This window comes from Cololabis saira, chromosome 16 (assembly GCF_033807715.1).
Source record: "Cololabis saira isolate AMF1-May2022 chromosome 16, fColSai1.1, whole genome shotgun sequence".
Classification (NCBI taxonomy): domain Eukaryota; kingdom Metazoa; phylum Chordata; class Actinopteri; order Beloniformes; family Belonidae; genus Cololabis; species Cololabis saira.
In genome coordinates this window covers 22,587,079-22,604,784 of record NC_084602.1, presented here as the reverse complement: position 1 = coordinate 22,604,784, position 17,706 = coordinate 22,587,079, and the positions used below count along the sequence as shown (strand labels likewise).

Here is a 17,706-nt window from a genome sequence, read left to right as displayed (position 1 = left end):
AGGTGGGTTCAATATTTTAACTCCCAGTTTCAGCCTATTCCTATGTAGTCTAGATTGTCTTCAGTAAAATGAAATGATGATAGTCTGCGTAAATTATTTCATGTTATTTGCAGAGTCATGTTGTCGACTGAGAAACATGAGAACCCAACTGACCAGGATGTGATCAAGAAACTGGTAAGTTCAACTCTGCTCTCCAAAATGTGGTTACAGGGGTACAATAGAGGTGAATACAACGATGCATTGATGTAAAAATAAGTTAAACCCATACAAATATATATAAAAAAATGCTATGAAGAAAAATAATGTATTTTTTAATCTTTTTTTTCTTATTTATGACTGCTTTTTATTTCTGGTGATGGCTAAGCCTTGTTAAAAGTTGGTGATTATCCTTTTCTTGTCATTAGTGCCTGGTCAATGGGGTGTCCTATGAAGAAATTGTACAAGAAGGAAGCAACGTCAGATCACTGGAGATCTTCTTTTCTGGTTTCCCCCGCATGGTCGGGCTCTCCTTCTTTCCAAGCCTCTGCCAGCTTACCATAGTTGACCAGAGTATAAAAAACATTAAGGGACTTGAAAGCTGTCCCTTGCTCCAGCAGCTCTGGATAGTCCAGTGCCATCTCACAGTGAGTTTGTCTTAAATATGTATGCAGTGTAAATAAAATGATGATGGAAATATTCAAAGTTTCGAGGCCTCCATATGTCTCAGTGGCTTACACAGCAAGAACATACCTTGAATGTCATCTATGTACGGTAAAATAAGATGTTGGCATGTGTGATTTTGTACAATGGTATGTCAAATATATCAAATACTAACTTGTGTCATATTGTCTTTACTACAGGAAATATCTGGACTAAAAAACTGTAAAAAGCTGGAGAAACTGTACCTTTATGATAATCAGATCTATGAAATCAAGAATTTAGAACTGCAGGTCAACCTAAAGGTTCTATGGCTAAATAATAACTGCATAACAAAGATACAGGTTTGATCTATTTATCTATGTATTCAGATTTATTTCGTACAATTTCTTATTTTGCATGAATTACCCACATATTCTACTTGTTTTGTATTTTGTCTTGTGAGTTTATCATATTAAACATATTATCTCATGCAGCATACAGTACAACCAGTTTAACCACTTTCCTTTTTATTTTTCTTTAAGGGTTTGGACACTCTTCTAAAGGTTAAGGAACTAAACCTTGCTGACAACATAATTGAAAAGATAGGTAGGGTAGTCGACTCTTTTTTTATTTTCTTTGTTGCATTTGTTGAAGAATCAGTGAGCTGTTAGAATGAAAGGAAAAACATTTAAAATCTCTCTTAGGACGCAGCCTTGATCCAAATATTAACCTTGAAATTCTCAATCTGTCTGGGAACAAGATCAGCTCCTTTAAGGTAAGAGTTAAAATTAAAGTATGCTCTTCGTTTTAAATGTTTTTTCTTTTTTTTTGTAAAAAGTTTCCTTACTTATTTTTATTTTTTTAGTCAGTCGTTTGACAAAAAGACATTTCTAAATTCTTGTCAAGGCCTCGGTCAGTTCTGCTTTTAATCATTTTTACAACAGACTGGCTGAACAAGACCTTCATGGAGGTATTGAGCAGCATAATTTACAAGTTTGCCATTCCACATTCAATGATATGCATTCAGTACATGCTTTCAAAAAATAATCTCAAAGGGCTACATGAAATTGTTTTTAACAATGCAGGTTTGTATTACTTAAGCAAGTTATCTATAATCTCTTGCCATGCAAGGTCATTTAAGAATTCAAAAAACTTTACACTCTTTGCTTTAACTTGCAGAACACCACAGCTCTTACACACAACCAGCCTTTTCTCATAACCCATCTTATTTGCTTTATTAAACGCTGGAGTTTGACAAAGGGCTGGCTCAGATTTCTAATAACCTCTGTAACATTTTTCCCATTACACATTTAATTCTATACATTCATTGCATTTATTTGAATACTTTTGACAGTTTCATTCATAACATTGTTGTTTATTATATTTGTACGTTTTAGAAATACAGAACAATTTGCTGCAGCTGATGAGCTGTTTCAAAGCACACTGAGTCATTGTTTTGTACAAGGTCATTTTGACAAGGCACAAATAATTTTAGTAGTTCTTGCTTTTATCGGCTTCTCACCATAGCACATATTCTTGCAGTCCATCTCTTCTCTGTTGGCACCTTCGCTTTAAGGAATGCAATTATTGCCATTCACTTTGAAGAGCCCAGTGCAATAACAGCAGGATCAGAGAAAAAGTGTCTACCCCTTTGCCATTTCTATGTGACATATCTTTTAACTGTGGTGTGCAGTGGAAAAAAGAGAAGAAAAGAAATGGCAAGCTTCGAGAGTTGTTTGGCAGCTTAATGATCTGCCAGATATTTAGACACCATTATCTGTGTGCAGCTAACAAGCAGGGTTACAAATTGTTACTTTCACATTTGGCATAATTTTTTCTTCGTTACTTTGTAAAATATTTTATAGAAATTGTGTAGTTAGGATTTATTTGGAATATGTAAAATGATTTAATGGAAATTGAAGTAAGAACAATTATTGTCGGTCAAAATACAGGCTTAGTAATTTTCATCTAACAGCCTAAAAGTGATAGGCTGCTTCTTTTTTTTTTTTTAACTTTCTTTCTTTCTTTCTTTTTTTTTTAAGAGGTCACCTGCCATGGTTTCTAACTTGCCTTTGGGATCTCTTGTAACAGGAGCTGGCCCACCTTGCCCATTTGCCCCAACTAAGAGAGTTAGCACTGCAGGACCCCATGTCAACACCAAACCCAGTATGTCTGCTGCCTAACTATGACATACACATTATTTACCACATGCCAGGCCTCCAGCGACTTGATAGCTACGATGTCTCTGGAAAGGAAGTCAAGGAAGCAGCTGAGGTATTGAGAAAATGTGCAACACTGAGCTCACCTAAATCCTTGTCAGGCTCTTAGCTTGAAATCCTGAAAATATTGGCCTAAAATGTTCAGGTTTTTTCCCTGAAACACTTGGAAAAAGTATTTATTTTATTTTATATTATATTATATTTTTCTTTTCTTTTCTTTCAATTATAGCTAAACATACATTTTTGATGGGTAATTAGTAAGATATAAGGATTATCATCCAAGTTACATTCATCATTTAATGTCATGGTTTATTTTATTCTATTTTATTTGCCTATTTTCAGCCTAAATCAGATTTTTCTTTAGACTGCAGTTATGAAGAAATTGATGTACTACAACATGCGTGTACGCACTGTGAAGCGGAACCTCACAGCTACTCAGATGAGTCTCACAGGAAGGAAGAACACTCTTTTACAGTTTCCTGAAGAATCTATCAGAACCCTCAGTGACGCCCTCAAAAGTGTATGTACAAACTATGTAATCGAATAAAATGTATTTGCAGCATCTGTAACAAGACTCCAGGAGAGGTTATTGTAGCAGTTATGTTCAGCTGCAGATTTCTGCTTCCGTGCATAAAGAAAAGAGCTACTGACATCTGGATACATTCACAGCTTGAACGTGAGCTCTCCATGGTGCCACTTGGTTGCAAGAAATCTGAGCGCATGTTGGATGATGAACCAGAAGCAGTAACCCACCAAGACGGGCTAACTGGAGAAACTGATACAACCACTGACACTGACATCTCTTGTGATCCTGATATGGTGCATAAAATACACCGTAAGATGGATGTACTGAAGGGAAGGCTGAAACTATGGATCGGGAGGATGGATGAGTTAGTTTACTTTATCAGTGTTTTCTGTACAAGAGAGTAAAGCTCTTTTGACATCAGCATTTCAACTTAAGTGTATGTTTGTTATTTTCTGTTTAGTATTAAAGCCTGGTATGAGCAAGAATTGGCCCAAGCTACAAATCAGATGGAGTATATGGTGCAGTTTCTAGTGATGGAGTTAGAAAGTGTTGGAAACATCCGTTTAGAGGAAGGAAGCTCCACAGACCCTTGGTACGTATTTTGTGTTATTAATTGCATCTGCTACCCTCTTAAAGTCACAGTTACGGAGGGAATTTAAAAAAAGGATTGATTTTCATTTATTTTAACCAACAGGTTTACCTCCTGCAGTGACCTGCTGATTTCCCGCTTTGCTCCTTCAGACGACCAGAGTCATAGCATTATTAACATTAAGGTCGATAGAGTTTTCCGTATCCACAACAGTGCTTTGAAGCTTCGCTTTGAGGACAAGCTTCATAGCCTGCTTTCCAGTGAAGACTCTACAAGCTTTTCACAGTGAGTAAGCCCAGACCGTAAAAGAAAATGGCAGATGAATAGACTTGAACAATATCTTTACAAATATATGTTTAATATTGTAACAGTGTGTAAAACTCATCATTATAAGCAGGAATTACAGACGCCAACTCGAGTATTTATTCTACATACCTGACCCTGAAAAATGTGAGAAAGAAGAAACTTTGCACATTCTTGAAGAAGGCTTCAAAACAACAAAGCATCAAAAGGTGAGTGTGACGCTACAAAGAATCCCCCCAATAACACCTGCGTGTATCTCCAGACTTATTCCACTGATGATTAGAAAAAAGACATGAGTACATCAGCATTATGTAAGCTAAGTCATTGCTTTAATGATAGACAAAGCACCTGTATGTGCAAAAATAAATTCTTCCGAATCATTTATTTTTATTGTTTATGTTGCGGTTAATACTAAAAAGGAGGGGGGAGCTCTACTTATGTGACTTGCTTGCATGTCTCACTTTGTATACAAAGGGAATTACATGAGAGCTCTGTAGTATACTGTTAAATGTATGTTCGACCCAGAAAAGATTTAAAGTATTATATCTTTTAAAGTACTCACTCTTCTGATTAGGCGTCTGGACGAGAGGTTGCTGTACCTTTATCCAATAGTTTGGGTGTGACTGAGCAGCCCAGAATTGATTATGTGCTGCACCAGGCCAGCCCAGCTGAGTACAAGCAAAGTATGAATATCATCCCTTTCAGACACGGTGAGTGAGTTATACTCTTGTTGTTTTAAACTGTTCTTTTTTGTTTTATTTTAGGGTATTTTTTGTAACTAAAATGCTAATCTTTTCGTTTATAGGTCAGGTTCTACTCTCCAAAGTTTTTGTGGGTAAAAGCAAGCCTATTCGTGATGAAACACAGGTGGATAGAAGCAACGACCCTGGACTCTGTTCTGTGTTTCAGAATATGGATGCCAAGTGCCAATCCAAACTGAGTAATGGTATCCGGTTAATTTACAGCACAGCAACAACTCTTAATTTTTTTTGTGAAGTTCAGTTTTTTTTATCTATTTCTGTTCTTTGTGCAGAGAAACCCTGCTCAAACAAAACACTTGCAGGCTCTGAGGGCAGTCTCTGTCGAAGGCAGTGGTTTGTATTTGAGCATGAGCTGGTCCTACCAGAGTACATCATATATTTTGAGTACAACATTGAGGTAATTCATGCATTTTTCTTCTCAAACACTGATATGCCGGAGACATTCAGCTTATTTAAAAATGTTTAAAATATTTTTTCATGTTACTCTGTGAATGGTTACCCAGGCCCTTATAGCTTTATCTTTAATGACCTAGTCTATCAAGGTAATATAACATGCACTATTTAAAACAGATATTTAAAACCAGATAAATATTTGTCACTGGAGAGATGAAAGCACTCATACAAATGACATTACTCATGTCAATATAGCATTACATAATTCATGCATGGGCATCTGGAAGAAATCGGTTTGATGTCATATCGTCATGTCTTTGAACATCTACAAATAGCTATCTATGACATCCTGTAAATTATAAGAAGAAGAAAGACACTCAAGGGAGAACTTAATGATTTCATGAACCCTCTTAGTTTATGTATAAAACATAATCAAAGTAAAAGTTATCTACAGTCTACAGTACATCTTGTAAGTTTTTAATTTTTTGGTCTAAAGGATTGTTAATAGCTGAATGAAATTCCTTTCTTTTCCTATTTCCATTCATCATTATTGACATATTGTTGGTTTACCTATTTTACGTTACCCAATTGTACCGTTCCTAAGCTTGAAAGGGCACTTTTCTTTAACCTACTTGTGTACTTTCTGAATAAATCAAAAGCATGGATCCTAAAGGTAATATAAGTAATTGTCGGAGTCAAAATTTCAGAGATAAAGATGTGGAAAAACAAAAGTCCTTAACACGATTCATTTGTGCTTGGATTTGTGCTTTGGGCCAACTTGTGGTCTTAGACACACAATCTATCTTGTACCTGCTGACGTAATTGAATATGGATCTAATCAGAACAAGAAATGAAACACGATGCTCTGAGTCATCAGTATGCGGCAACAAATCAGTAGTTCATCTATCATCTAGGTGTTGAGGAGGACTTGAAAACAAACCAAAGCAGCAGTATTGCTTCCAGTTCCAGATTCCCATAGTTTTTAAAAGTAGTGTTCTTTACCTGCAAGTGTTAGGCTGACAGAAAAACTGGTCAGCACAGTATTATGTCTGATATTACTTGTTTGTGGAAACTGTATTTGCAAAGTTACAAAAATTACTTGTTGTAAAAATAACAGAGGAACTGGAGTTTAAAGAAATTAGAAAATAAAATCTGAGAACCAGTAGTGAGACCCAAGTATCCTTCCTCTTTACAGAGAGAGATGAGTGGAGAAGTATTTAATGGAACAACTAGAAAATTCCTGAATATTTTTTAAAAGGGTTCCAATGCTACTCTCCGTGTCCCTGGCAACATCACAAAATGAGAGCAGCCACGTCACCATTGAGAAGCTTATTGGCATGGACAGATGGACATGTATGAAGGTGGACAGTTATACAAAGATTTGGAGGGGGGTAGAATGACAGAGGTACACATGGACAGAAACATGCAGACATACAAAGAAAAACAGACACAAAGAGAGGAGTATAAAATGCAGTATAGTAATAAGGGGCTGCTCAAAGATATATATTGGCATCCCTTAATCATTTCTATTTTTTTTTTCACCTCTTCCGATGCACTTTAAATATGGATGGTATACTATGCTTGGCTTTTTGTTTACTGGTATTTAATTACCGGCATATCAGTAAAAAGGGAACCTTCTTTATTATTTTTTAAGCAATGTTGAAGTGTTAAGGCAGGGTCTTGATATTAGAGGTGAGAGATGTTACATTAATGTATTTGTTTCTGCCTGATGAATATAAATTTAAGAATGTAATGTTTACCAGCCCTACACCAACTGCATTTCAAATAAAACAATTGTGTCAGAGATACTATACAGTTTAGATCAGTGAAAACCAAAATGACAAATTCATAACTAACTTTCAACAGCTCTCCTGCTTGTCAGTATGTAAAAATGACACAGCTGAAAAAGGATTGACAAACATATTTCCCATCAAAGAGTGCTTAAACCTTAAACCTGGAAAACACACTTTTAATCTGCCCATAGGTCACTTTTCCTGCTCAAATATGGTAATCAAGGTATAGTCATAGCAACTGCACAACTGTGCTGAACTCTGATTATACTCAAAACCCTAAAAGAAATAGCTGATAAAACAAAATTATGTTTTTGTTTCTTTGTTTTTAAAATATACATTTTATTTTAAATCAAACAAATATGTACTGACCAGTAGTACTTCTTACAAACATTTTGTTGTGCTGTTACTAGGCTAAAGACCAGGCTGCACTGCCAGACAGAGATGCTATGCCTTCCTATGACATGGACCAGGCAGTCCTCAACATGGAACCCATCCTGAAACGGAAACCGAAACTTTTAGGGTTGAATGATGAAATTCTTCTTAAGATGGCCAGAGCTAATATCCTCAGTCAGATCACTGTAAGTCTTTTGTATTCTAAAGGGGTTCTAGTTTGAAGCCATTTCACACTCTCAGAGTGATTGTTTTTTGATTTTTTTTTTCATTTATGGTTGAATCTGCAGGTGCTAAACCTCCATGGCAACAGTCTGAGGAAAATAAAAGAGGTTTCCAGCCTTGTAGCTTTAAAACATCTCACCATCAGCTTCAATGAGTTCACAAACCTTGGTGACATTCATAACATGGTAACTGTAACAATTTGGCATTAATTTTGTTATTTTTTGTGTTTAAGTAATACAAAATAACATGTTAACATCTACATGAAAAGTAAAGTAGAATACAAGGAGTGTTTTGGATAAAGCACACACATTAACCTGTATTGTCTTTCTTCTGTTATCTGCATGTGATCACACAGCCCAACCTCCAGTTTTTGGATGCGAGCTTTAACCATGTTGGGACATTAGAAGGACTAAAGGGTTTGCGAAAACTCAAAGAGCTCAACGTGTGCTGGAATAAGTTGACCAAAGCCAAAGAGGACGTGTTAGTGCTTAGAAAACACACCCCTGCTTTGCTGAAACTAGACACCCGATACAATCTGTGGAACCGGGTGCGTGCTCTGATCAAAACTGCAGATGCATTTGAACAAGATCAACAAAACTAATACTTATTGTACCTTAAGTGTATGCATGGAGTAAATTCTGGAATGTATTATAACAAGGCACAATGTCAGGATGGAAACTACATGCAGGTGTGTGTGTTTTTCCTCTTTTCAGCCAGAGGAAGTCAAAATAATCATATTAGGCCGTCTCAAGACCCTGACACACCTGGATGGTGTTCTAGTAACAGAGGAGGCTGCGGAAGCTGCTCAGATTGCTGCTACATCCAAAATTAACCAGGTTATTCCTTACATTTCATCTTCTGCGATTCATTATGAGATACATTATATTTAATTTCTTTGGGCTGATCTGACTAGAGAGACATTTTTTTTTGAATAGTAACATTAAATGTTGATTTATTAAGATGAGACCACAAGCAGTCATTCAATCAGCTTTGTTGACACTACCCCCAGGCATCTCTTCTGGCACACAGTCGTACCAACAGCAACCATCCCAGAAGTCTCAGTTTGCTGTCAACAGCCCAGCTCATATATCGTTTGAATCCAACGCCCTGGGGACCTGGTCGACAGCTAGAGCCAGACTGGGCTTTAACGGTAGGTTACAGCACATGAAATTCTCAGTAACAAAGTAATTGTGAAGCTACATGTTTGTATGTTAGGACAACGGCTGATTTGATCACTTATGATTTAAGATATAAGGCATACTATTTCAACTTATTCATGCATTCTTTTATTATTTTGTGGCTGTAAAACGTTGGCCAGATCACCACCCTGAACCTTGACAACCAAAGAATTTCCAGGCTTATCAATCTGAGTAAGCTTGAGAACCTGCGCTGGGCCTCCTTCAATGATAACAACATCGCTAATGTGGATGGTATTGATAGCTGCCTGAAGCTGGAGGAACTTTCTCTGGATAACAACCACATCAGAAGTATTGATGGTCAGTCCCATTGTCAATACTGAAATAACAAAAGAAAATAACTGAATTATAATCTTTGTTAGCACAGTAATCATCATTATTTATTTGTATGTCTTTGCGCTTTGTTTATTCAGGCCTGGCAAGACTGCGTCACCTGCATAAACTGAGTTTGGATGGGAATCAGCTGTCAAGTCTGGATGCCTCAGTTCTAGGCCAATTGCACAATCTGACCTTTCTGTCTGTGGAGAACAACTGCATCACTTCCATGCACGGCATCCAGATAGTTCAATCTCTCCTTGAACTCTTTATTGGATACAACCAGATTTCCACATCCAAAGACTTATTCTGTCTCAAAGTGAGGAGATTAGGTTTTGAGGTCTTTCCAACATTATTATTGTGTCTTCTAAGTTATTTTTTATTTTTTCTCACTAGGGATTGGCAAATCTCATTATTCTAGATCTCTGTGGGAATCCTTTGGTGGAGAAATTGGAAAACTATCGAATATATGTAGTATTTCATCTGCCCTCCCTTAAAGTTCTGGATGGCTTTGTAGTGGTATGTGCCAAAACCTGCAAACAACCACAACCTTTCATATTACCGTGGTTTTACGTTATTCTGTTGTTTGTATTTGTCTGCAGGAAGTAAGCGAGTGTGACAGTGCAAAGACTATGTTTAGAGGAAGACTAACCACCGACACACTAGCAGAGAAGCTTGGCCACTCAAACTACACAGAAATCACTAACTTAAATCTTCAGTCCTGCTGCATCAGGTAAAACCCTCGCTGACAGCAAATTCAGACAAACCCTGAAAATGAATTTGAGAATGCTAGTCGTGCTGAAGATAAATAAATTGCTGAAAGACAAAGTATGTATATACTATATATAGATACTTTGTTTTTCAGCAACTATATCTATAAAAATCCCCTTCCTTCTTCTAGGATGATTGATCTCACTCCCATAGACCTCTTCTGCAACCTTCGCAGTGTCAACTTAGACCACAACAACCTCACATGCTTCTCAAGCCTCATCAACCTGCCTAGTATCAAAGTACAAATCCGACTGAGTCTTATATGTTAACTGATTTGGCTAGAAAGAAGTCTTAATTATGTTAATCATTAACACACTTTTTTTTTTGCAGACTCTCCATCTGAACCACAACTACATTAAGTCTATTCTGCCCAGCCACACTCAGGGTCACCTAACAAAAAAGCAGATGCTGCACAGCAAAGTCCAGTCCAGTGGCTATGGCCAACAGAACCAAATCAGGGTTAACGGGTAACATGACACATATTTGTTTCTATCATTTATTTTAACAAAGGATTCTTGCAATTTTATTTATTTATTTAGTACATTTTATTTTTTCTATTCTTACTGTTTGGAAGTGATTTTCTAGTGTTCAGTCATAAGGGGGCAGCACTGACCAGATAATGTATGAGCTGCCTTTTGACAGTTTTTCTCATGACTTCAGTTGCAGATGTCATCGATATTCTTATCATTTGAATTTAGAATTTACTAATACTTTCATTTTTAAAAGGTATTTATAAAAAATAGGAGAATATTTAAGTGACTACATTGAAATATATTGTTTTTTGGAATTTTTTTTTAATTAGATTTTTTTTTGCATAAATCAGAATAAAACCATTTCTGATTCAGACGTCCTTTTGTAAGGCTCGACTGTGATCGCGATTAGTTTGTCTGCACCTGTGAGGTTTGAGCAGTTAAACGTGGCAGCAGGAGGGAGGATGAGCTGTTCACTTAACCACCGAGGCTAAAAAACTGTTTTTTTGTGGCCGTGTTTCAGGGATACAGGGCCCACTGGCAGCCTGGAGCCACTGATGGGAAGCCTGGAAGAGCTTCATTTGAGTCACAATGGCATCTCCAATATGGCCAATCTGCAGCTCAGCAGGCTCACCAATCTTAAAACACTCTTCCTCCAAGGTATGTCGGGTTTACATACCACCCCTCCCAATCTAAGCCAGTTAAAAATGCTGTCTATAGAGCCTGTGAAAAGGCAAGCTCTAAAAAAGCAAAGTCTCCTATAGACCTAAGGCCAGGTGGGTGATGAGACTTGAAGAAAAGAAAGATTGACTTTCTTTTCAACAGCTTTTGATGGCTTTTGATTGAGCTTTTCTTTGTTAGAGTGATTTACCCAACAAAGCCAGCCTTACTTTCATTTCTTCAAAACCTTTGGTCCTCAGTTTGCAATTTCAGTACTTTTTACACGGAGAGCAAACAAGAAATAGCAGAAAAATGTTCATACAGTTGTAGAATATAGCTTTTATATTATTTCAGGTGTGTAAATCTCTCTTCGGCCTTGTTTATTGATGTAATACCTTCTTTTGTGAGATATCTGTCTATTGTCTATTGTAATGTACATTTTGTCTCCTCCAAGGCAATGAAATCAGCCAAGTGGAAGGCTTGGACGGGCTTCACGAGCTCAGACGCCTTGTGTTAGATAAAAACCGCATTAAAGCGTTGACCAAGAACTCCTTCACAGCCCAGAGTCTCCTAGTAGAACTACATCTCACCCAGAACCAAATCCGGGAACTAAATCATCTTGATCCGCTGAATGATCTCCGCAAGCTCTTCCTTTCCAGGAACAAACTGCAGGTTTCATATTTCTTTTTACATTTTATCATTAATATTTAGAATGTTGATTAAACTGCATTGGAATAAAACTGACCAAAAAAACTCATTTCCTAAGGTTGTCAGGAAGGTCACATTCATCTTTCATGCAGTTTTGATTTACTACCAACTTTTACTGATTGGTTCATATGTGTCAGATGTTTAAGAATGTATTTTATTCAGTGTGAAGCAGTATTACTTTTCCCTGTATTCACAAAGGAAGGCATGAAATATAGTAATCACGAACCATTACCATCCACTGTGGCATGCAAGGGGTAGTATTAAGGAGAATCAAGTTTGATTGAAGGTCAGGGCCATGTGTATGAAGAAAGAGGGTAACAATCAGGACAACGTGTAATCAGCTTCTCTGTCTGCATCTTCTCACCCAGGGCAAGTGATTTGCACTTTTGTTGCCAGTTCCTTCCTCTCCTTGCTTCCTTATTGTTTTCATGCATTCAATTAAGACATAAAATACAGCAATCATCCCAGAGCATCAGCCCTCACAGTGGGGGTGTCTTTGAATCGCAGCCAAATCGGAGGATAAAGCTGGGAGTGACAAAAAACACCCCCATGCCCTGTTGCGTGCCCACACTCTCATGAGATTAATGCAAGCTCACACATGTAATCTCTCCCTTCAGCTGCCTCTATCCTCCCTACTCCAAAATTCTGACAGGTTCTACCCTGATACATATGTCTGCATTATCGACACACAGGAGGTTATAACCAGTGAGGAGGAATAGTTAAATGAGAGGGTCCTAAATTAAAGACATCTCAAATTAATTATTTTTCCCCCCCTACGTTTTACAGGACATCAAAGAGCTTGAAAAATTAGAAGTTCTCCCCTCACTGACAGAGCTCTCAGTATCTGACAATCCTGTAAGTATTGTTTGGTTTTAGTTTGTCCTTACTTTTTTTTTCTTATACAATAATCTATAACAGTGATGTGTATACACTTACTATCAGTTACAGGACAATTTATCTCTTTAACTCACCAAGCTGTGATTGAACGCATGTTTTCAAGCTCTGTTTCTCATTTGCAAAATCCCAAACTCTAAATTAAGTAATTACACGATGGACCTTCTGCTGTGCCTCAAACAGGCTGGCATCACAGACAAATTTGTTAACCAAATGGAAGGACACTATTGCCCTGTTACATCACCCATCTGGAGCTCACAGATCAATCCTGAGCAGAGGCTGCAACCCAGGCCCTTTCTGTGGTCCACAGGGTAATGCTCAGCTGTGGTAGACTGCTTGACCCTATCATCTGTCTCTTCCCGTGGGGTTGGGGTATTAATGCTGCCAGGAACTAGATGCCAACAACCACCCAAGAGAGAATACTTCTGCTGTTGACTGGATGAAATAGCTCTTGTGTTCTCTTGCGGAAGCCACTCTCTTCCTTTTCTCTGGATGACCTTTACACTGGAAAAAAAGAAAGAGAAAGAGGAGTTGTGTTAACTTAAATTAATTACTTCTTTTGGAATCAAGTTTTTGCAAGTTACCAAGTTTTGAATGCAGAATAGTGCTTTGTTTCAACTACAAATCTTTTTCTTTTTGTCTTAAACAATGTGTCATACATTCAAAACCTATCCGCGTGGCAATGTTCCGCCGGAGCAAACAGTTCTGTGACTGGACAGGCTGGATCTATCACATGGTCAAGAGATACCATCAGCTGGGGAGGGACCTGTCTGCTTCTGTCAGCTGTGTCCCTGGAATAGTTGCTGGAAACAAGCGAGCTGTACTGGGACCCACATGGCATCATATTTATGCCAGATGTCTCAAGGCACAGCCTCACTCAGGCTCCAATATTGTCATTTCTGGATTTGAGTTTGGGTCAGAGTGTTTTTTAACTAGTGGGTTTTAGTACGTTTTATATTATCTGCTGTCATTATCAATTATTAAGTTTGTATTTTTGTTTCTCTTCAGGTTGCACAAAACCCTCTCTACAGATCAGCAGTGGTGCGCTGTCTGTCTCAATTGCTGGTCCTCGATAAAGTGTTGATAACTCACCAGACCAGGGCTGAACTACTCAGTGCAGATCTATCTGTGAGAATTGTGCACAATTGAATTGTATGAACATGCATGTCATCAGTTTGTTCATATTCTTTTTTACTTGAATAACATATGATTCATGTATTTAAAAAAAATGACATTTTAACTTCTCTGTTTGCATGAACAAAGCAACTGTATACACAGAAAATCTTCAACATGTCCAGTTTATAATGTGACAGTCTTTGTCAAAGCCTTACTACAACGGTATATACACACCAAAAAGTAGGTTTTACTTCAAAAACACTTTTGGTCTAATGTTAACGCACAGGAAAAGAAACTGCCATCCATATTCCAGTCAGGACTAAATATTACAAAAAGGAAAGAAACAAAATGACAACAACCAACATAGCCATTAAAAAGGGGGAAGGACTGGATCAAATTCTCTCAGTCTGACTGATTTAATGTTCATATAATGAGAGTGCAGGGCATTAATGCTGCAGCTTTGAATTAAGCCAGCGAGCATCATCCTGCTGATTAGATGAAATGTGCCCGGCCGATAATGGACCAGTGGATTTGTCCCGTATTAGCCTGGTCAACACGACCCCCTCTGCTAGTTAATCATGGATATGGAAATGACAGAGCAGAGATCCTTGGTTTTCTCATTATAAACATAAATGTCCCCTATAGTGACTCTTGTAAACGGCATCCCAGATGCCACCATCAATTTATGCATGCATCTGTTAGTGATGACTAGTAATTATTGTTGTCTTATAAGATGGCTGTATATGTGGAACAACAAGCAATCTCACCACCAATCCCCTCCCAAGTATGGGTGGAGTGGACACGTAGCTATGACTGTGGCTGGCTCATAGGCTGGCTGAGAATAATAATAAAAATTCAAAAAGTAGCAATGTAAATATTAGTGAGGTTAAGGATTTGAGTTCAGTCTGGAGGTAGTCGGTCATTTGCTGACATTTTTTGTTTTTGAACTTCAAAGTTTTCCTTATTTTTCTTATCTTTCTTCGTTCTTTCCTCCTTGTTTAATCTTTTCTTTGAAAGCAAAGCCCTGAGCAGCCGGGAGCATCTCTTCCTACCACTGGACTGCCACCCATCTTGCCTCACTATAGCACTCCAGGAGGAATGAGTATAATTGGTGGACTACAGAACACCATGCATGGCCAATATGCCCTGCCAAGTAATACAATGGAAAAACATTATACCGGTACATACAAATGTGAGAATAACATTTTTTCTCTCAGCACTCCTTAGGTTGCATGATGAAATACAAAGGTTTGAATGAGTTTTGGCAGCTTGTCATTAGTGGAGAGTTCCTTTTTTTTTCATTCCAATATGGTTGAATATGTGATTAAGTAACTGTTTTAAGTTGATAACAGCTGATTCTGACCCTCCATGTATTTACTGTTTTATCAGACAAGAAGCACAAGTGTGGCAATCTTGGTCCAAGCAGCCAAACAGATCCCAGCTTCATGCATAGCCAAAGGACAGGATGGCACCTGCCAACCACCGGAGTCATGACTGTGGGGAACAGAGTCTTCTGCGCATATTCAAAACAAGAACAAGACAACAGGTTGTTAAAGACAATAGTACCGTATATACAGTTAATAATATTTGGCTTCTTTCAAACTCTTTTTTTTAAATAAAGCAAATAATCTATAGAAGGTGATGATTACTTATACTTATATTATTATTTTACAGTTTCCCAAATCGTGGTAAACCTCCACATCTCACGACCAGAAGAGGTGGACCGTTCATTGATCAAAATAAAGTGAACAGGTGAAAAGGCTTAATTGTGTTGTGGTAATATCTCACAGATATTAGTTTTTTGTCATGACACTAAATTTGTCACATATTGTAAATAAACACTTTTTGGTTCTTTTTCAATTGTATTGCTTTAAAATGAATATGGAGTAAATCAGGTTGCTTCGTTGGGAGCATGTAGTGGATTTCTGAATGTGACTTTTTTTGTCTCTCGCCATGTGTGGATCACTATCTATGATAATCTGGGGATGAGAGGTATTGGTGTCATTTCAGCAAATATATCCAAACAAGTAAAAAAAACAAAAAAAAACACACCCACAGATGTAGGAGTGTGTGTGGCTGGCATACTGCATTGATCGGGTCAAATGCATTCCCAACAAGTGGATAATCCAGCTTTAGCACACCTCTCTGTGGACAATAATCTGCATTCACTCAGATAAAGATATTATATTGAATAAGGTCCAAATGGATTTCAGATATTGTCAGTTTCACCATGTTAGCCTCTTTTCTTAAAGCTCACTCCAGTTTTGTCCCTGACATGCAAATCATCTGTGTTGTAACTGCGAAGGGACACGCTTTATAGTGACTAATATAATCCTTCTTTTCCTGCTGGTTTAGTCAAGAGGTCCTGATGTTGAGTTTTTTTTTTAATCCAATTTATACATGGAAGATATGCACAATATTACATTTTGCTTACTCATAGACCTCTGAACCAATCCAAATACATAGTTAATAGCACGTCCATAACTAACAAGCAAAGCATCAATTTGAGCAATCACCTGGCAAATAGATGAACAGCTAAATGAAAATAATCATGTATGTAGGATTTTTTTTCCGCTGTTCATTTATAGTTACAGACACAAAACTATTTTATTTCACAGATTAAGTGTTATGATTGATGGCAAATTCTTTTTAAGATCAAATAGCGGAATGACATGGAATCACTCAATCATTAGAAAAACTATAAAATGCATAATTAGTACTATATTTCACTTTCTCTGAAAATCAATGGCTGGTTAAATTCTTTGAGTCACAGATCTTATCAATGATAACATTTTTCACTGATCAGGTTCCAACTTTTTAATATAGTGGTTGATCAGCTTTACGGGGTGCATCCATCCATTTTCCACTGACTTCTGTATGGGAACACTGAGGCATTCTAATCCAAAACACCTCGGTGTTCCCAGGCCAGCCAGGAGATATTCTCTCCATCGTGTCTTGGGTATGCCCTGCAGGCTCCTCCTGGTTGCCCAAAACACCTCCTGAGGGAGATATCCAGGCGGCATGCTCACCATATGCCCAGACCACTTCTGTTGGATCCTCTTGATGTAGAGGAGCAGTATTTCCACTCCAAGACTCCCAGATGACTTCTCATCCAATGTCTGAGGGAGAGTCCAGCCTACAGCACTCCTAGAAGGCTGAGTATTCCTAACTGCTGTCTGGTGCACAAGCACCAACAACAGTTAGAACCAGATCCCCAAACCAAAGGTGCAGTGGAGCTACCCTCTTGTCCACTGGAGAAAATCCCAATTTACAGGCTCCGATATGGAGGGCTATAAGTCAGCCCACTCTAGCTTGACACTTCTCACCTCCAGAATGGAACAAGATTCATCCCCTCTCGAGGAGATTGGAGATCAGTTGTCGAACCTGTGATTTAAGGTGAGCTTGACTATATAGCGAGTACCTCTCAACCTCACAGAAGTTAAGGCTCCATTCTCCACAGAGAAGTTACATTCCAGTCAGTGTGGAACCTGAGGATCAATACGTCAAGGCAATGCCTTCGGATGTTGCCCTATAGAGTGGTGAGCTCACAAGAGGGTGAACCCATGTTGCTCATTCAGACTGAGTCCAATTGGGCTCCACATGTAAAAGGCCAGGGGCCTCATTTATAAAGCTTGCTTGCGCACCAAACAGGGCTTGAAAGATGCGCACGCCACCTTCTACGCAAAGATTGGGATTTAAAAAAAAAAAAACTAACCGAAAAATGTGTGTATCTTTAAGCCAACCCTGACCCTCGCGCAC

General features: G+C 38.0%; 1 protein-coding gene across 1 annotated transcript; it reads left to right on the top strand.

The window, feature by feature from the left end:
- The first annotated feature begins 117 nt into the window (after positions 1–117).
- On the top strand, positions 118–17,011 carry lrrc9 (leucine rich repeat containing 9). Its single transcript, XM_061743287.1, has 31 exons — positions 118–174; positions 405–623; positions 840–980; positions 1,161–1,224; positions 1,323–1,393; positions 2,710–2,892; positions 3,202–3,357; positions 3,507–3,727; positions 3,824–3,955; positions 4,058–4,237; positions 4,350–4,464; positions 4,830–4,965; positions 5,061–5,173; positions 5,291–5,413; positions 7,613–7,780; positions 7,883–8,002; positions 8,173–8,364; positions 8,531–8,653; positions 8,827–8,967; positions 9,136–9,313; positions 9,427–9,647; positions 9,725–9,847; positions 9,931–10,061; positions 10,230–10,338; positions 10,430–10,566; positions 11,093–11,229; positions 11,684–11,901; positions 12,724–12,792; positions 13,840–13,959; positions 14,965–15,100; positions 16,872–17,011. The coding sequence occupies exons 1-31, from the start codon at positions 118–120 to the stop codon at positions 17,009–17,011; spliced, it is 4,374 nt and encodes a 1,457-aa protein (XP_061599271.1).
- Positions 17,012–17,706: the final 695 nt, after the last annotated feature.